This window comes from Manacus vitellinus, unplaced genomic scaffold (assembly GCF_001715985.3).
Source record: "Manacus vitellinus isolate BGI_N305 unplaced genomic scaffold, ASM171598v3 scaffold_92_pilon, whole genome shotgun sequence".
NCBI classification, from domain to species: Eukaryota; Metazoa; Chordata; class Aves; order Passeriformes; family Pipridae; genus Manacus; species Manacus vitellinus.
The window spans coordinates 830,999-851,192 of record NW_021940877.1 but is presented as its reverse complement, the minus strand read 5'-3'; the positions used below and the strand labels follow the sequence as shown (position 1 = coordinate 851,192).

The 20,194-nt window shown below is 54.5% G+C and overlaps 1 protein-coding gene across 1 annotated transcript in view; it reads right to left on the bottom strand.

The window, feature by feature from the left end:
• Positions 1 to 20,194, bottom strand: part of IGSF21 (immunoglobin superfamily member 21) — a 100,697-nt gene that overhangs the window by 16,732 nt on the left and 63,771 nt on the right. Inside the window, exon 2 of the mRNA XM_029965236.1 lies at positions 2,546 to 2,658. Coding sequence (XP_029821096.1) covers positions 2,546 to 2,658 — 113 coding nt within the window. The remainder of the gene's footprint in view (positions 1 to 2,545; positions 2,659 to 20,194) is intronic.

The following is a 20,194-nucleotide window of genomic DNA, read 5'->3' as shown; positions in this document are numbered from 1 at the left end:
TCCCATGGCTATGGATGCACTCCATGGGTTATGGATCTATCCAGTTGGTTATGGATCCATCCCTTGGTTATGGATCCGTCCCACGGGTTATGGATGCACTCCATGGGCTATGGATCCATCCCCATGGGCTATGGATCCATCCCCTGGGTTATGGATTCATCCCCTGGGTTATGGATTCATCCCCTGGGTTATGGATCCATCCCATGGTTATGGATCCATCCCATGGGTTATGGATGCACTCCATGGGCTATGGATCCATCCCATGGGTTATGGATCCATCCCATTGGTTATGGATTCATCCCCTGGGTTATGGATCCATCCCATTGTTATGGATCCATCCCCTGGGTTATGGATGCACTCCATAGGTTATGGATCCATCCCATGGATTATGGATCCATCTCATGGGTTATGGATGCATCCTCTGGGTTATGGATCCATCCCATGGATTATGGATCCATCTCATGGGTTATGGATGCACTCCATGGGCTATGGATGCATCCTCTGGGTTATGGATCCATCCCATGGATTATGGATCCATCTCATGGGTTATGGATGCACTCCATGGGTTATGGATCCATCCCATGGGTTATGGATGCACTCCATAGGTTATGGATCCATCCCATGGGATACGCCCCCCCCTCTGTCCCCCCAAACCGCTTCCATTGACTTTGCTCCTCCACTCTCCCCCTTTCCCCTCCACACCCGCCGTCGCCCCTGGGGCAGCTCCGTGTCCTTAAACCCAAGGAGCTCGCTCTGCTCCCTGTCCAGCAAACCAAGGGACAGAGGAGCCCCTGGAAGCCCCACATCCCCCTTCCACTGCTCTGGGGCTGCGTCGCCAGGATTTCCAAGTGGTATAAACACAACTGTGCAGCCCCAGCAGGTCCAGCCCCGCTCACCCAACCCCTCGCCCGAGGGAGCGGACACTGGGGGTCTGGGCAGCTGCAACAGTCCAGGAGTGGGACAAAATGTGGGGAAAAGGGGGGAAAAAAGCTTAAAATCAGGAAGGAATTTGGCAAATCCTGAGATGCTCCATGAAAACCAACTTTCAAATGCAGGAAGCTCCCCGGGAAAGGAGAAAAAGGGAATGGGGGAGGGGGGTAAAAAAGCTGGAAGAGAGGGGGATTTGTGGTGATAAAAATAAAAGCTGGGTTATTTTTTCCCTCTCCATTCTCTCTGTGGTTTCTCGGAGCATAATTTGCTCGGCCACCCCAGTGCATCATCCTCTCGCTGAGGGCTCCAGCATCCCTCCTCACAGGGGGGATTATGCAAATCCAGCCCCAGCTCCCGGAAAGTGGGTTAATCCAATATTACTGAGTGGAAAAGGGAAGGAAAAACCTGGTGGAGATGGCAGAGCCAGCAGAAAAAACCTCCTCCCCAAAGCACCAGGGAGACAAAGCCAATTCTACCCTGCAATTCAGGGGCTGGGGCAGGGTTTGGGTTAGATTGTTAAATTTGTCTGCTTGAATCCCCTGTACCCCGTTTAGGTGTACCCCTAAATGTTATACATGTCTACACACATTTATTTATAGCAAAAAGCATCCAGGGTTTGATGGAATATTCCTGTGCACACATCACACTCCAGCAAGTGAATATATTTCAGTCCAGAGAGCACCTTCTCCTATTTATAAACCTGCCTGGATGTGAAGAGGAGCTTTAAGACAGAGATGCTCCTTGTTCAGGGAGCAGAAACATGAGGGTAAATCCAAGAAAAAATGTTCCCAGGTGAAAGGCAGTTACTCCATGCGATGCCACCGGCACCATTTGCCCTTTCTTTGCCTCCTCCGTGAGCAAAGAGCTCTGTTTCCATCCTGGAAAACTTCAGGTTTCCTCTGACCAAACCACCGCAGGGGTTTTATTTGTGTTTGGCAGCTTATGCTGAAATTTCCTGGAGAAAGCCAAAAATGTTGCTCTGGATTGTTACATTTGAGGTTGGATCAGGGCTTGGTGCAGATGGGAGTGAAACTGGAAGGGGGGAAAGCCACAGCCCCAAATCCCTCCTCCCCAGAAGAAACCAGAGGTTTTAAGTCTTGTTTCCCTCCAGATCAACAGCCCAAATCTGCAAATATTCTGGGGACAGGGAAAGGTTTTGTGAGAGCCCAACATGACGAGCCCAGCACTGCTCCCCGAGCTCCCGACACCCCCAATTTTGCCAAATTTCCCCCCTCTTTTTTGCATCATTTCACACCCAACACGAAAATCCTCTTTGCAGAGCGGGGTCGATCTCTACCCCAAATCCTGACCAGCTCAACCCCCAGCACCAAACCGAGCCTGCCAACCCCAAATCCACCTGGAAAACATAACGAAACGCCTGGAAAATGCCTCCTGGAGCTCTCAGGGTCATTACAAAGCCATTTGACATCTCTCCCCCCCCAGGTTTTGAAAGGCCAGCCTGCCTGGCTCCTTCCCGGAATCGATTCCCATCAGCCAGAGCTCTGCCTTTCCCTCCACCATCCGGCCTTGACCTTCTGTTCCAGAGGAGCAGAGCAGCCTGGTGTCCTCCTGCTCCCGTCCCCAGGGGCAGGGCAGAGGCTCCGGTGCCACTCACCCGGTACCAGACGATCTCCCGCATCTTCCCGTCTGTCTTGAAGTTGCATTTCAGGGTCACGGCGTCTCCCACCACCACAGGCGGCAGCGGCTCGATGCTCACGGTCAGGTAGGCTGGGAGAGGGAGGAGAGAGGGAGGAAAGGAGAGTTGAGCTCTGGGGAAGTTTGGAGCAGGGGTTAAAACGCTGTCCCTGGATGGTTTCACTGGTTAATGGCCACGGGGAGCAAACGCTGCGTCCCATGGAGGGAGGGAGGATGCCCACCTGGGTGGTACTTGGCCCCTCCCAGTGGAGAATTTTGGCTGCTCCCAATGCAGCAAAAAAGTCTAAATTGAAGAAAACCCTTCCTGAATTTAGGAAAATCCCACCAAACCCCCTCCCACCCTGCAGACTGCAGCCCATCCTTCCTGTGAATTTATTGGCTTTGACTTGGCCTTCACCGTCCTCCGCCCCACGTTGGCTCTCCCCCCATTCCAGACCAGGTTCCCCTGCCCCAGGCTTGCTTTAAAATCTCTAAATTACTCATTCCTTATGGGAATGGATCCAACAGATTAATCAGAGCATGCACAAAGCCCAACCTGTGTTTTTACAGCCCAGCCTTGGCCAGGAGCCTGCTCCTTCCCCGCGTCCCCCCCGGCTGGATGCCGGATCCGTCCTTGGAAAATGAGAGCACGGGCGGCTCCGTCTGGCACTTTTCTCCCTCTTTCCCCTCGATTTGCTGCAAAACTATTGCAGGAGCACAGAGCAGCCAGGGTCAGGAGGGCAGGCAATTGCACTCCTATTTTATTTTCCTCTCTTTCCTCCGGCTGTTGGGAGATGACAGATTGAGAGCCCGGCAGAGCCGAGCCTTTCTTCAGCATCCTCACCCTGATCACACCCGTTTAACCCCATCAGCAACCAGGACACCCCAAAAGAACCCCTCACCCCCTGCCAAAATCCAGGGGGTTTAGTTATTGCTTGCACTGGGTGAAAAAAACTGACAGAAAAAGTCTGGAAAACAGGAGCAGTTTTAGAAGCAGGGCTGCAGAACTGGAGACTCCTTGGAAGGAGATGCCCTGGAGGAGGTGAAGGTGATTGTCTGTGTCCCCCAGCCGGTGTTTCCAGGCTCAGCATCACTTGTAAAACAACTTGTCTCTGTTTTTGCTATAAATCCCAGCCACGACCTGCGGGAGAACACGCTCCACTCCCACGTGCCTGCTGCACCAGCACGGCAGCATGGCCTGGCATACTGAGCACGGGGCTCTCAGGCTGAAGAAACCCTTTTTGTGCTGCTTTTTGGGGGGTTACAGCAGTGGCCTTGCTGCTGCAGTCAACTGGAAGAGAGGAAATTTAGATAAAAAGTGGATTTCTGTATGTTTTTGGAGGGGTTTTGGAGCATTGCGCAGCAGGTGCAGCCATGAGGGGTAAATCAAGGGCTCTTTGCAGCCCTGAATCGATGCACAGAAGATGGAGTTTAATGTTTCAGCCTGGAATCCCAACCTCCTTGCTGAGAGTGACCGAAATCCCCGCCAGCATCCCTGTTCATCCAGGGCCAGCATCTTTCCAGCCTCTCCCTTCGCCTGGACAGGGTTTATTTTAGCTTGCTAAAGCAGGGATTAATTCCTTGTGATTGCCAACGCAGCACGAGGTCCCCTCGAATTCGGGGCTTTGCAGACAGAAAGAGGCAGTGATGGGAGAGGCAGCAGGAGGAGGAGGAGGAGGAAGGATGTGAGGAAGGTCAGCCGAGGTCTCGCAGCGACTGCCCCGCTTCCCCTCGCTTCACTTTTGACATTTCCAGGAGCGAGAGGAGCAACAGGCACGAAGGGAAGGGAGGGGGATGAGCGAACGTTTGGCAGCTCGGTGGCATCTGCCTGAAGGAAATGGGGGGTGGATTCGTGCCGGGGACGGAGCCTCCCCGCCTGTGGAAGAGCTCAGGCTCTCCATGAGGCAGCGCTGGAGCCTTGGGCAGGATTCCATCCCCTTCTGCCCCCGGCGTGGATCAGCGCGATTACACAAAGCCGGCGGCAGAACCGACGGTGACAAAGCCGGAGCTAAGATCGAGTTTTCCCTCGTGCCCAGGAGATATTGAAACACAGGAGTTCTTGGCTCATACGTGCAGCATCTCCAGATGGTTTTCCAGCCCTCTTCCCGTGGTGCTGCCTTGCATTCCCGTGCCCTGCAATGGGAAGGGGAAGCATCCCCAGTCCCAGCCCAGCCAAGGGTTTGAGGGGTGCTTAGAATGTCTTCTGAGGGTTGGTGGCTTTTTTAAGCCAAAACTAATCAAGCTTGGGCTGGCCCCAGCCACTCACCCAAATGCATCTGCCCAAGCATTTATCCAAGGAAATCCCCCTGCAAACACATTTCCAACCTGCAACTTCTGAATGGCTAAAAATACCCAAAATGGGCTTCCCGCCGGCCCTGCTCCCTCCAGGTGCTGCAGAACCACTTTGAGATGCCAATGGCAGCAGCTTCTGCCTCTACTCCTGGTAATCCAGGCCTGGCTGGTCCTTAAATTTGGACATTTGGTCCTTAAAAATATGAGGGTGTAACCACAGGATGCTCCTGCACTTCTCCTGAGGAGATCCTGAGTGGAAAGGACAAAGCTCTGGAGCTCTGTGATTTATTGTGCCGGTGCCAGGGGATGGGGATCCCACAGAGGGCTGATGGTGGAGCCCCAGCTGTACCTGGAGGGGGAGGGAAGGTGAAAATCCAAATGCTCAAAGAGCATCACTGCTCAAATTCAGAGCAAAATAACCTCAGAAGACACGGAAATGAAGGAGGCAAGAGCGGGAGGGAGAGCAGAGAGAAACAGATGCATGATCCCCACAGGAACCAGCCCCCAAAATGCTAAGGATGTGTGGAGGGGAGGGCGAAAAGCAGGGAAAACAAAGTCAGGCACTGGAAAATAAAGCAGGAATCCAGATGGAGCCGTCCAGAACCTGCTGTTTTGCTGTGGCTGATGCACAAATCTCATCCCTCATCCTCCCCTTCCCTTTGCTTCCCGACAGCACACAACTGCCAAGTGTCACCGCTCCTCAAAATCCACACTTTGGGCCCTTTCTTTGGATTTACTGGGGAGAAGAAACCAGCAGTGACAGGTCTTGCTGAATTTTAAGAACTATTTAAAAAGGGCTGAGCACCAGATTTGCTCCAAAGGAGGAGCCCGTCCCAAATTCTCCGTCATCCTTTGCGTTATCAGCATCCCAAAGGCAGCTCTGAACCCCGAGGCTCCTCTCCTTCCCCTTTGCTCTTTTAAATAAGACATATTTTATAGTGAAAGCTGTGCCGGGCCACCCTCTGATTAGATTCAGACCTATGGAAATTCATCCCTCTGATTAGATCGCATCCCTGGGGAGAAAAGAGTATTTTTGCTCGGGAGCTGTGGGAATTCTTGCGACATCCAGTTTAAGGGGGATAAAAAAAAAAAGGGAGGGGGGGAGAGGGGGAAGGGAGAGATAAATGAAATGTCCTTTTAAATCAGGAGTGACACATTAATAAAAGGAGCACATTGTAACATGCTCAGTGCTTTCAATTACAAAATAGCTCCGAGGGAAGAGGCAGGTTTCACTCCGGCCGGGAAGGGGAGGATGAGGCCGGATGCTTCCAGCCCCACTTCTGCCCAGTGTCAGCCTCCCGTCAGAGATTTTGGCACACAGCAGCAGCCAGGCACCCCATGGGAATCTCGAGGGATGGAGCACCCGTGGCTGAACCCCCCTGGCTGAGGTCCCTGTCCTGCTGAGGAGGGGGTGGGGGGTGCTGGGAGTCCCCCAAGCCCGGCCCACGCAGCACCCCGTGGGTGCCCCGGAACGCCTCAGGATGATGGAACCTTTCAGTGCATCCCAGCACCACAAAACAACCCCTCCCCATCTTCCCACACCCTTGAAATCCTCTAACATTCATCAAAATTGAAGATTTGTTTGTTATTATCGATTGGTGCTTCCATTCCCTGATTTCTGCCCTCCCAGCGCTTCCCAAAAAACCTATTTCTCACCTCCCAGTCCTTCCCCAAAAGCTATTTCTCATCTCCCAGCGCTTCCCAAAAAGCTGACTTCAAACTGATCATAGAATCATGGGATGGTTTGGGTTGGAAGGGACCTTAAAGCCTATTCAGTGCCACCTCCTGCCATGGGCAGGGACACCTTCCACTGGCCCAGGCTGCTCCAAGCTCCATCCAACCTGGCCTTGGACACTTCCAGGGATGGGGCAGCCACGGCTGCTGATGGACTTCACCCCTCTGGGTCACGACCCCAAGGTTCCCCCTGTCCCCATCGCTGTATTCCGGGATGGCCTTTGGAGCATTTCCATGGGGCGGTGCCTCGGGATGGAGCCGGAGGAGGGGACGCAGCTGCCCCATCCAGCCCCTCCCCGTCCCCGCCAGCCTTCAGGTGCCGCCGCGCCCCCTCGGCGGAGGCGACAGGCGAGGGAATATTAACAGCTCATCATTTTAATCAGCCGGTGATTAGCGGGGCTTATCCATAATTCACACCGACCGGGGCCAGCGCGGGAGGCGGATACAGGGAGGGAATGGGAAAGCAGGGACTAGGATCTCTCCATCGGCAAAGGGCTGATCTTCATCCTTTCCCAGGATTTGAGGAGAGGAGGAGACGTTTCGCCACTTGCAGAAGCGCCAGATGGGATAGAAAGGGCGGGGAACACCCGCGAAAGGCTGGGAGCGATCCTGCTCCGCATTCCCGACCGAGGAATGACGGGTGGCACGAGGGGCGAGCGGTGGCACGGCAGGGTCGGGGCTGTCACCCCCCCGCGGGCTGAGCGGCGTTACCCAAACACGCTCTGACTGGAGGCACTTCGCAACATCTTGTTCATTAAAGATTAAACACCCGTTCCTGGGAGCGCAGCAAATACCTTCCCTCTCCCTCCCCAGCTCGGCTGATGCTTTATTTATGACATTCCAGGACCATTTACAATTATAATACGTTGTTGCCTCTCCTCGTTAACCCGGGAGGGCTCCGAGAGACGGCGAAGGAGTCTCATCTGGCCCCGTCCAGAGTGGCCAAATTTTGCTGAATCTGGAGCTTCTCCTCGAAAGCTGCTGTACAGGGGGGGTTATTTTTTATTTAAACAGCGGAATAAGTGTTTTAACACAGGTCTAACAACCGAAATGGAATGGGATGTGACACGTGGGCTCGGCATCGTGCTTCCAAAGGAGATGGTCCTTTTGGGAGGGGAAAAAATGGGTTGGAGGATCCTATGGGAGTTTATAAATCCATGAACTGCTTGAGTTTTCCTTGAATATTGAGGTTTTTCCTCCAAAAAAACCCGAAAGCTGAGCATCAGCAGGGCTAAACATCCCCAAACTCACCACTGCCCTCCCAAAAATCGCGTTGGCTTTGGCAAAATGGGTTTATTTCATAAAATAAACCCATGAAATTGGTCATCCCCCACCGTGAGGAAGAGCCCTGCTGGCAGAGAGCAAATTGTATTAATACTGTGTAAATAGGATATTAACAGGCCGACCAAACAATTAAGAGCCCGTAATTAAAATTCATCTTCCTTCACACCGTGGCGTATTAAAGTACAAACATTTAATTAGATGCCTCTTACCTCATTCATTTGCATAAGTGGGAGGAAACAATTTGCAGCTGGATCTCTAATCATCCTTTATGGGGGAGCTGCTGGACCGAAGCAGCCCCTAAATCCTGCGGGATGGCAGAGCCGGGGGAGGACGTGTGGGATGTACAGGGAGGGGGCAGAACATGCTCGGGCCTGTTTTTCTTCACCTAATCGGATGCAACGGGGGCCCTGAACCTGCCAGATCCTGTGGATGGATCTCGTGTCTCGTTAGCTCTTTGGAATGTAAATCAATAATCTGGATCAATGCATCGATTGAGCGGGGCCGGGTTGGCCTTTCACCCCTTTTAAATGAAGATTAAGTGAGCAGAGCACTCCATTAGGGTGCTGGGGACAGCCAGGCCCCCGGGGGGGTCAGTTCACACGTCACCTCCAAATGGGTCAGGACTGGTACATCACATTTTATCACCATCCAAAGGTGGGGTTTTTTCCCAGGGAAGCCAAGGCTGCCCCATCCCTGGAAGTGTCCCAGGCCAGGCTGGATGTGGTTCTGAGCCTGCTCTAGTGGGAGGTGTCCCTGCCCATGGCAGGAGGTGGAAGGAGATGGTCTTTGACATCCCTTCCCAACCATCCCATGACTCTGTGACCTCTATATTGTGTAACCCAGAAAACCAAACCCAGCTCCCAGAGCTGCTGCCAAAACCCACCTGAGATGGGACTTCTGAACACGGCCCACACTTTTCTTCTTCCCTGAAATCCTGGATTCCTCCCAGGACAAATATCCCATTCAAAAAGGAAAAGAACTGACGCCCCATTTGGTGTCGAGCCCAAGGTCACTTGTGTGCATGGAGAGCATCTTCAACGCTGAGCAACCACAGAAGGGCTTCCCAAAGGGTCGTGTCCATAGATCTTAAGGAAAAATCAATTTTCAGAGGAGTTTTCTCCTCATTATGAGCACCACAGTCATTTTTATGTCCCTCAGGGCCGAGGTTGGCTCTTCCCAGCACCGAGAGCTCAGCCAGGGAACGGGGCAGCGACACCGAAGGCAGCAGAGAAACAAAGAGAGAGCTCAAAATGGGTCATGCTGGGCTGAAACACGTTCAAATGCTGTGGCTCAGTGGGGTTTTCATCCACATCAGCACAGCCTTGGCATGATAAATGCCCTCAGACACAGAAAGGGACAATTTGGGCCACTTTGGGTGTGTAAATATCAGGATCTGGGTCACAGAATCCCAGAATGTGCTGAGCTGGAAGGGACCCACAAGGATCATCCAGTCCAACCCTCAGCCCTGCATGGGACCATCCCCAGAGTCACCCCCTGTGCCCCAGAGGATCATCCAAACCCTCCTGGAGCTCTGGCAGCCTTGGGGCTGTGCCCACTGCCCTGGGGAGCCTGGGCAGTGCCCAACCAGCCTCTGGGGGAAGAACCTTTCCCTGGGATCCAACCTGAGCCTGCCCTGACACAGCTCCAGCCATTCCCTGGGTGCTCTCCCTGCTCCCCACAGAGACCAGTGGGAGCCTCAGGATGCTGCAGTGTCCTCCCCTCTCTCCAACACCCATCTCCTGCCTCTGCTCCATCTGTTCCTTCCCCCATTTCTACCTTCCCCTCTCCGGTTTCCTGCTCTCAACTCCCCGAGCACCAGCTCTCTCCATCACTGAGCGCTGGCCCATAAATCCTGTGCAAACACCACTTCTCCCGAGCTCACCGCCGCCTTCAGAGCGTGTCTCCCGACAAACAGTTCCACGTGGGAAGGATCCACCCGCAGCAGCCCCGTGGCTCGGGCAGGGACCGAAACAAACCCTCTGGAGTGTCTTCATCACTCTCCCTGTGCAGAGGCTGTTCCAGCTCACCAGAGCACGGGATGAGGAGCCCGTTCCTGCCTCGGCCTCTCTCGCTCCCAGCGTCGAGTCAGTGCTTGTACTACAGCTCCGGCCCCAGATCCCGGGAAACTGCTCGTTCCCGTAAAAAGATGGATGTTCTGAGGTGAAACAGCCCGAGCGTTGGGCTGGAGGAAGCCAATGTCCTGTGGCAAACACCTGGGGTGACCTTGGAGTTGTCATTTGGAGGCTCAACAGGTCCCTCAACCCAAAAATCAGGGAGTTTTCCCTATTTTTTGATTTCCCTGAGAGTAACTCGGCGACGCCACGTTGGGGGTGTAAATCCTGACGTGGGGAAGCCCAGGGTCACATCCTGCCCCCCTGAGAGCTGCTGGGAACCCAAACCCGGTGACTGCAAAACGAGAGACACGGGGGAAGGGATGGTTTGGGGGTGGATGCAAGAGAAAGGAGGTCTGGAGGGAAGCAACAGCCACGGGAGAACTGGGAGCAGCAGGATTTCGGAGGTGCCTTGCTGGGATGAATGGGAAGTAGCTTCCATCTGGGTAATATTTCAACCCCTCAGTGCTGCAGACTGACCCCTAAAATGGGATTTATCTCAGTGCAAACACAGGAAGAAGGACCAGAGAGCCAACCAGGGACAGAAGCCAGGTGCGAACCACCCACCCAGTCCCAAAACTCATTACATCAACCCGGGAAAAGAGCAGTTGGGTAATATTTCAACCCCTCAGTGCTGCAGACTGACCCCTAGAATGGGATTTATCTCAGGGAAAACACATGAAGAAGGACAAGAGACCCAACCAGGACCAAGAGTCATTTGGGAACCACCCACCCAGCCTCCAACTCCTTAAATGAGGCCCCTGGAAGAGCCAGGAGTGGGAGGAAGATGGATCTCCCACCCCACCCCGATTATCAGCGGGGCTGTGCTCGCTGCATTGATAAGTCTTGGTGATATATTGAATTTTATTAGCTGCCACCAGACCCCCCCTGCACAGGCTGGGAAGCCACAGCCATAAATTAGAACTGGAACATTTATCTCCCGCCGTCCTGCGGGCGAGGAGAATGTTTAGCAGCATTTACTGGAGCGCAGTAAAGTTTTATTTATAATTTCTCCCCCCCCAACTCAGCATTAGGATGTGCAACTCCATCTTCTAACGATGCTGGCGGGGGGGGAGGTAATATTTTATTCCCCCATCTTCACCCTACTGATGTTGCCATTAAAACATAATGTTCAACGCGCCGCCGACGCACCTGACGGGGCTTCACAGCTGCCAGAATTGGTGGCTGCCACCAGTGATGGGTCACCGAGCCTGGGGTTGGGGAAGAGGAGGATGTTTGTCATCACTGCCTTGCTCGTTTGTCTTGTTTGTTTAACCCCATTTCCAGGTTATTTAAGGAATTTGCCAACATTTTTGTTGGAGTTCGATTGTTCTCGGTGTTTTCAGAGCCCTCAACGACGTCTCCTCCCCAGAGAGGTGGGAAAGAGAGTCCAGCAGAGTCAAATTCCCTCAAAAACCCTGTGGCATCACTGTTTTGAAGCAATGGCTTTGCTGGCACCTCTTCCCAGCTGGCAGAGCAGCTGCTGGAGCTAAAGTAGAGCCCGGGATGAGTCGGGGTCAGCGGGGTTTCTAAATGGAGACCGTGCTCTTCATTTGCATCTCTGCATATATGCAAATGAGGGCTGATTGCCTGCGGCACAGGCTGCCAATGGGAACCTCCCCCAGCAGCCGTTTAGGGCAGAGCCCTCCCAACCAGTTGTGCCCCAATTTTGTTCCCATTCCATGACCTAAAGCCAAGGGGGTTTGGCCAAGTGAGGCACAAAAGGTGGGAGGTGCCACCCCCACTCCCCCCGTGCACCAGCTCTGCCAGCACATCCCTCTCCTCTCATCCCAAACTTTCCAGCTAAGCAGACCCGGTTCCTGTAGGATTTCTCACTCTCCTGGGGGTTTCCTCCACATCAGTTGGATTTTCCTTACAGTTTTCCACCCAAAAATGCTGCCACTCCCCAGCCTCAACTGTGGAGCGTTGAATCCCTCCCATGTGCCACCGCTGCTGAGAATTCCCCAGTGAGAATTCCCTTCTCCTTTATCTACCTCCTTGCAGATCCCAATTAACCTTGAGAACTGTTCCAAAAATCCCAATTTCCTCTTCTTTTATCCCATTGTTGCTTTACCCGCTCTCCTACCATGGGTCACTCTCCAAGCACAGCCATGGATATTTCCATAGCTATTTCCATGGATTCTCGTCTTTCTCCAACAGATCCCAAGCTCACCACAGCAGGAATTTTCTTACAATCCCACTCTTGCAGAGCAGGAGTGATCCCCAGCCGCCCAATCCAATTCTGGCCTCCGGAGCGGGGCAGCATTCCCCAAAATCCATCTGGCAGAGCCTGGTGCCTCCTCCACTCCTGGACACAACATGGGATAGTGCTCTGAACTGGGATATCCAGGTGTCCTACAAGCTCAGCAGCCTCTCCAGGCTGGGGGAAAGCTACAATTCCCCCTCCTCTGCTTTTTCCCTGTTTTAATCCAGCAGCATCCCGGGAGGGATGGGGACCAGGGGGGATCTGCTGAGCCCCTCCAGGCACATGGGGGGTTAATCCAGATTTAGTGTGGCAGGAGAGAGGCTGGATCATAATCCCGGGCTGAAAAGGATTGGAAATGGGTTTCTTCCCCACACCAGCAAATTCCCAGACCCCCCTTTCCATCAGCAGGCTCAGCTTCCCACCCTGACACGGAGGAGATGGATCCTCCTGGCACGGATCCGCCCTGTGTTGACATCAGGGAGATGCAACATCTGGATGCTGCCCCTGAGCACGGGGGATTATGGAAAACCTCACCTGGGATTAGAGATCTTGTCTCCAGGCAGAGCCAAAAGCAAAGCTGAGCAAAAACCAGCCCGGATGTGCCATTTGGGAGTAAAAAAGCAAATTATTGTCCCCGGCATGGCTTGTTAGAGCCCTAAAGCAACGCTGATGGATTGGATATGGGTGTGGAAACTCGGGGAAAAAAGATTCCAAACCCCTGGCAGAGCTTAAACCACTTCTTGGGTGAATTTAGGAGGGACCTGGTGGAAGCAGCTGATGGTTCTGCCGCTGTTTTCCCTCCATCAAGATGAGGATTATGACACCAGCAGCCAATTATTTGAAGCCAGAGCTCATGGAGTTAATCTGGGCTGGAGCCTGATCCCAGCCAGGAGGAATTAGCAGAGCTGAAGGCAGCAGGGAACTGCTCCCCAGCCCGGGGAAGTGTCCAAGGCCAGGCTGGACGGGGCTTGGAGCAGCCTGGGCTGGTGTCCCTGGAAGGTGTCCCTGCCCATGGCAGGGGGTGGGATGGGATGGGCTTTGAGGTTCCTTCCAGCCCCAACCATCATGGTTCCATGTCCTTTGGAGCTCTGTGCCTGTTACCCCATTTGCAAGGAGAAAAGCCCATCTACAGCCAGGGGTTGTTGGAGGAGCTGCTCCTCCAAAACCGACCCCAGGGATGAATGTTCCCAGCTGAACCCCCCCAGTCCTCCCCAGACCTCCTCCTCTTCCACATTCCTTGGGAGACACACGGGCCTGGAAGGGGCAGCAGGGGGAAAAACAATGAATTTCAGGGAATTTGGGAGGATTTGGGCTTAGATGCCACCGTTGGGTTTCCCGGGGGGGGAGTCCTGTGGGACACCCCAAGGCTTGGCCGTGCCCGGGTGGCCCCGGAGAAGCTGTGCCCGTGACCCAGCTGATGGATTTGCTGATTTCTCTCTCTATTTGCAGGAAATCCAATTAGCCCATATTTTTGATTGGTGACAAACGAGGCAGCCATCGATCCCCCCTTCCAGCTGAGAGGGATCCCTGCCCACCCCATCGATTCCCACCCCGGGAACTGCGGAGGAATCATTATCAGTAATATTTGGGGGATTTTTTCCCATTTTCCTTCTGAACTGCTTCTCCAAAGGCACAACCTTGGGCAGAGGAAGGGGAGAAATAAAACCTGGTGCTGGACAGAACTCCCAAGGGCTACAAAATCCACTTTGGTTTTGCAGTTTCGAGTGGGATGTGCAGCTTTTTACCCCAAAAATGGCCTCAGGGGAGCCTGGGAAAGTCAGAGCAGTCCCATCACAGCAGGCAAAGCCCCCCTGCTCCTTTCCTCCATCCCTGCAGAATCCTCTGTGCTCCCAGGAGGGGCATTCCAGGGGCAGTTGGAGTCTCCTACTGGGTTTATGTGGGGGTAGGGGAGGGAGGGAGGGACGGAGGAAGGAAAGGGGGAGGAAGGGAGGGAGGGATGAAGGAAGGGAGGGAGCAACAGAAGGATGGGTGGAGGGAGGGATGGAGGGATGAAGGATGGGATGGGAGGAGGAAGGATGGGATGGAGGGTTGAAGGAAGGAAGGATGAATGGAGGGATGGAGGGAGGAAGGAAGGAAGGGATGAAGGAAGAGATAGAAAGGTGAATGAAGGGAGGGATGGAGGAAGGGACAGAAGGAGGGACGGGGAGAGTGATGGAGCAACACAAGGACGGGTGGGGGGAAGGAGGGAGGAATGAAGGGAAGGGGTGGAGGGATGGGAAGGATGGAAGGATGAAGGGAGGGATGGAGGGGTAAAGGAAGGGAGGGGTGAAGGAAGAGATGGAAAGGTGAATGAAAGGAGGGATGGAGGAAGGGATAGAGGGAGGGATGAAGGAGAGAGCAACAGAAAGATGGGGGAGGGAGGGGGGGAGGAAGGGAGGGATGGGAGGAGGGAGAAAGGGATGGAGGAGAAACTGAGGCCCGAGTGGAGGAAAGGATGGAGGAATGAAAGAAGGGATGGAGGGACAGACAGACAGGTGGGTTGATGGGACAGACACCTGCACAGCCTCCATTCCAACAGACACATCCCACTGGGAGTCCCAGCTCTGGGCTCCAGCACTGGCCCAGCCTCTCCTAGGCACTGGTCTGGCCGAGGGGGGGGGGAATGGCTGCATCCCAAACTCTCCCATCTCCTGCATCCCAAACTCTCCCATCTCCTGGCCCAGCCTCTGCACCCCATCCCTCAGGAGCTGCTCCTGACTCAGCCTCCACCTTCCCTCCTCCCTGGACAAAGCAGGATTGCTAATTGGAATCTCCCCTCTTCCCCCCAGTTCACACTCTGTGATTGATAATCCCTCTGCTCTCCCAGCAGTGCTGCTCCACTAATAAGATTGGAACATATCTCCCTTTCCCAGCCCCGATCCGTAGCCCTGATTTCCCGATCCCGCACTGCTCCCATGGGGAGGATGCACGTGGCTGTTCCCTTAATCCCCACCTTGAGGAATAGCTGCTAATTAACACCTTTCCCAGCTGCTCCCAGCCCTGCCCAGTTATCCCTGGGTGGCTTTTTGCTGCTCTCCAAGGCTAGAGGAGCCCAGGCCCAGCCCTGCCCGTTGCTTTCCCTGCCAATGGGATAAGTTGGGATGTTGGGGGTTGGGGGGGTCTTTTCCCTCAAAACGACATCCCAGAGGTTCTCCCACCCCGGGCTGGATTGCCCAGAGATGGAGCAAAGCTGGAAAACAGTGGGGAGACTTTTCTGAGCACCTTTCCAAGGCTCCCTCCACGACTCCAACATCTCCATCGGGCATCACCTTCCAGGACTTCCCTTTCCCACGTCCATCCCTATTCCTGCCTCCATCAGCTATTCCTGCTGCATGACTTCCCATCCCCAGGCCGGTCTGGATACAGAACAGCCTTAGATAAACCAAATACCCACATTTTTCACCCCACTGCCTGTTTTCCTCCTGCACCAGGAGACCCTGGACTGACCCTCCAGCCGAGCCGAGGAGTCGGATGCTGCGGGAATAAGAGCAGAGCTCGGAAGGGAGGGGAAAGAAACCAGCAGAGCCTCTGATCTGCCGAGTGTGGCAGGGGAGGCCGATGCTCTGCTTTTAATAAAACATAACGAAGCATAGGATCATAAAATATTTCCTTTAATTCAGTGCTCCCACGAGGGCGGGGAAGAGAGGCTGGCAAATGCGGTAGGTTTTCCTCGCCGCTCGCCGGGGGGGAGAGCACTGCCGAGGTTGTTAAACAGCTCATTTGCGAGGCCGGCAGTGCTCTCCCTTCCCACCCCCACCCCGTTTCGGGGGGCTGACGGGCGGCGGGGGGGGCTCAGCGCGGCACATCCCTCCCTCTGTGTCTCACCCTGGAGAACCGCGGGGCTTTGTCCCGTCAGGATGGGCTTTCCAGGGGGGAAAAAGGTCAAAAAGCAAATGAGGGAGGGCCGGTCAGCTCCCATCCTCATCCTCGGCGAGCACGCGGCTGTCCGAGCACGTGCACGTTGAGTCTATATAAATACAGACAGATCTACAGAGATATATATAGATATATAATATATACACTCACACATCTCCGAGGCGATGTGGCTGCAGTGATTAACATTCCCAGCGTTAAAGAATCTCTCAGCATCTGCTTTGTCCTACACCCGGCACTAAATATAACCCTTCAATACGCGCTCTCTCCCTCCGCCAGAGAGATAACATTGTTTAAATAAGCCCTTTCCATTTGAAAGGCTCGGGTTGTTGTCTCCCGGCGGGATGCTCGGAGCAGCTCAGGAAACAGAGGAGGGTGGGCCGTGCAAACAAACCGGAGCGTCCCGAACGTCCCAGGGCCCAAATCCGGCCCTCTCCCAATCGTTTCCCACCGCGAAGCCGCCCAGATATATTTTCTTGCTCTACAAAAATAAAAGAAGCCGCGTTTCCAGGAACAGAAGGGTTTAATTCGGGAAGCGGGTCCACCCGCGCTTCCTCGAGCCGTAATTACAGGCGCGAATTCCTGAATTCCCTCCACTGGGAGGAATCCCGACCATTCCACGAGCCTCCCTCGACTGCTCACAATGGGCTTCCTCGGGGAACAAAGAATAATGCGACAGGACACAAACACAGCCCCAAACGAGCCACCGGAGCCGGCGCTCATGGAAAACGTCTCATCAGCAACTTCCGAGGGGCAGAAGCTCCGAGCGAGCGGAGATGAAGCGCTGGAGGGTCTTTCCAGGCACGATGGTCCGTCTGGAAGCCAGACCAGTCTTGTTTCTGGTGGTGCCACACCTTTTGAATCCTTCCTGGAGCAGCATCTCCCCGTTGCACGGTGCTTATCCATCAGCAGGTCATCCGTTATCCCACGTGGCAAATCCCGCATGGACAATCCTGCTCCCCAGCAGCTCCTTGGACATATTTTGGGATGCTGGGCAAGGTGAAGTTGCCCAAATCCTCCCACCCTGCTCTGAGTCACCACATCCTTCTGCAACCCAACTTGCTGGGTTTTATTTTCAGGAGAAGAGCAAGAAAATCAGCCAAGTTCGACCACGGGCTCTTGGGATGCTGCAAACAGGGAATGGGATGGGATGGGATGGCAAAGCCTGTGCCTCTGGTTCCCCTCTTCTCACTGCAGTGAACGGGGTTTTCTGGGCTTAAAAATCAGAAGCAAGGTGCTGGATGGAGGGATTAGGGGAATTCAAGCTGGAAATCTTCCTAAGCACGCCTTCGGGCCAGGCTTTGGAACACGCTCTCCAGAGGTGCAAAGCTGGGCTGGAAATCTAAATCCCTCGGCCATCAAAATCCACTTCCAGAGCATTTCCAAGCAAACATGATGGGTTTTTGGTGGCAGATGCAGCCACCAGCCAAGCTGGGATGAAGAAGGTGCTCATCTCTCCCAGACACCCCCCAGGCACAGGGATCTCAGCTCATCCCCCTCCCCCCACCTCAGGATTGGGGGATCCTGATGGGTTTGGTGGGATCTGTTGAGCTGGAGCCTTTTCCTCCCCCTCCTGCTGTCCTGGTCCAGCTCAGCCCCCCCATGAGGATCCAGTGGCTCCCAAAGCCACCTCTTGGCACCCATGACAGTGACAGTCACCAGCTCAAACTGTCCTTGCTCCCTCTTTTCACCTTCCCAGCACCAAGAACAAACCCCACCCTGGGGACCAGCCGGATGCCCACCCCAACACAGCACCATGGAAGGCAACATTCCTACCAGGAAATCCAGGGTTATCCGTGAAACCCGTCCCAGAAAAGTATTTCCATGGATGGGAGTCCACCCAGAAGCTGATCCAAACACCCCTATCACCCCAAATCACCCCCTTGGGGAGAACCAAACCCCCTCCACGTGGCTCCAGCCCATCCCTGCCCTCGCAGACCCCTTGGAAAAGAAACAAAGGGGTCTAAATACATGAGATACATCCCAAGAGAGGCTTCTCCAGCTCCCATTTTCCTGTCCTGCTTGATAGGATATGGCCCCAGGGTTTATCTCCAGGCACAGGGAGGTGGAGCGGGGCCTTTAATCCCCTTCCCTTCCCAAGTGTATTGTTGAAGGAATTATATAAAAGGAAAATCATTTAGAGCTAAACAAAATCTCTGCCTTCCCTGCTCCTGCAGCACCTCCAAGATGTCCCAGCTTCCAGCCAAGGAGGTTTTTGTGGATGGAGAACCAGGAGAGACCACACGTGTGGCCTGGAGGCCGGGGCAGGGGGGTCGGTGGTGCCACATTTCCACCCCACAGACGCAGTTCCATCTCCCTCCGCTGGGACATGTGGGTTTTCCGGAGGTTTCCCAAACCTCCTGGGAGGTGAATCTTGTTTCTCAGCCAGCTGAGAGGGCAAACGAGCAGCACAAGCACCTTCCCTGCTCCAAACGCTTTGCAGACCCCCAGACCGTCCTTCGAAGCACTAATGACTGCTCCGAGGGAAGCACAGCGGTGGGTTATTATCCCCGCGCTTTGGAATCCGCCCGCCCTTGGCATTCACGGTGAATCCAGTCCCCAAGCGTTGAAAACAAGCCCGTGATTGACGGTTTATTTTAGGAAAAAGAGGGGAAAAGTGGGAAGGAGATAATGCCGGGAGAGATAATGTGAGCGCCAGTCATTAGTTAAAAACAGGCCCATCAGAACTGCGAGTGCCTCGCAGAAAGCAAACAAAAGGGCAAAGAGAGCAGCTTGGCACGGGAACAAAACCAGCCACATCAGCTGCATCCTCCCGGCTCTGGATTTACCAGCCGGGAAGTTTGCGAGGCAACACGGCACCTCCTGCCTCCCAAACCCGAGGATTTGGGGGTTCCTTCCCGGGCTTTCCCTCTTTGCTGGTGACTTGGCACCACTGAAATCAAGGTTTGCTCTTAAAAGATGGGGAAGAACCCAAAGCCTGGAGGAAATCCTGTCCCCGGTGGGTCTCAAGGGGGTGATGTTTCATCCCCCTGTTCCTGGTCCCAGGCGGGTCCTGGCCATCCAGAGGGAGGTTTCAGCTCCATCCTCACCTCTGCAAGTGCTGCGGAGCCTTTGCAAGATCCTTGGCTCCATCTCAGCCTAATTCCCAAGCCATTAGCATGCCTGGATTCAATAAAACATGCTCTTATCCCGAGAGCATAGAGAGCTTTCCATTGGCAGATCCCAAAGCACATGGGGAGAGCCGGTCAGACATTCCCAGCTGAGGATTTTCTGAGAGAAAAGACCATTTCTGCAATGACAACCAGAAAAAACCAGCCCTGTGGGGCACGTGAAGCCCCGGAACATCCCCACGGGAAGGGGGGGCTGGTGGGAACCTGGTTAATGTCTGTCCTGGAGGCAGCAGCATTCCCTGCCCTGGTGCCCGAGCCTGGGTGCAGTGCCAGGGCAGACCCTGCCTGGAAGTGCTCGGAGGCACCAGGGAAACCTGGACCTGGAGAGGCTCGAGGAACAGCCCCTGGGAACCTCAGGAGGTTTAACAAGACCAAGCTCAAGGTGCCGCTCCTGGGTCCGGGATCCCCGGGATCCATCCAGGGGATGAACACCAGGAGCAGCCCCGAGAGAAGGACCTGGGGGTGCTGGAGAGGGAGGGGCTGGACAGGGACATTCCCTGTCCCTGTGCTCGGGCAGCCCAGGAGCCCCTTCTGTGCCCAGGGCTGATCCCCAGCATGGGCAGAGGGCAGGGGGGGATTCTGCCCCTCTGCCCCCTCCAGACCCCCCTGCAGAGCTGCTCCAGCCCTGGGAACAGCACAGGGAGGACGTGGAGCTGCTGGAAAGAGTCCAGAGGAGGCACCAAGAGGATCAGAGGGATGGAGCAGCTCTGAGATGGGGAAAGGCTGGGAGAGCTGGGATTGTTCAGCCTGGAGAAGAGAAGGTTCCAGGGAGACCGGATTGTGGCCTCCCAGGACCTGAAGGGAGGTGACAAGAAAGGTGGAGAGAGACTTTTTACAAGGGCCTGGAGGGCCAGAACAAGGGGGAATGGCTTCAAACTGACAGAGGGGAAATTTAGGTTGGTTACTGGGGAGAAATCCTTCCCTGGAGGGTGGGCAGACCCTGGCACAGGGTGCTCAGAGAAGCTGTGGCTGBCCCATCCCTGGAAGTGTCCAAGGCC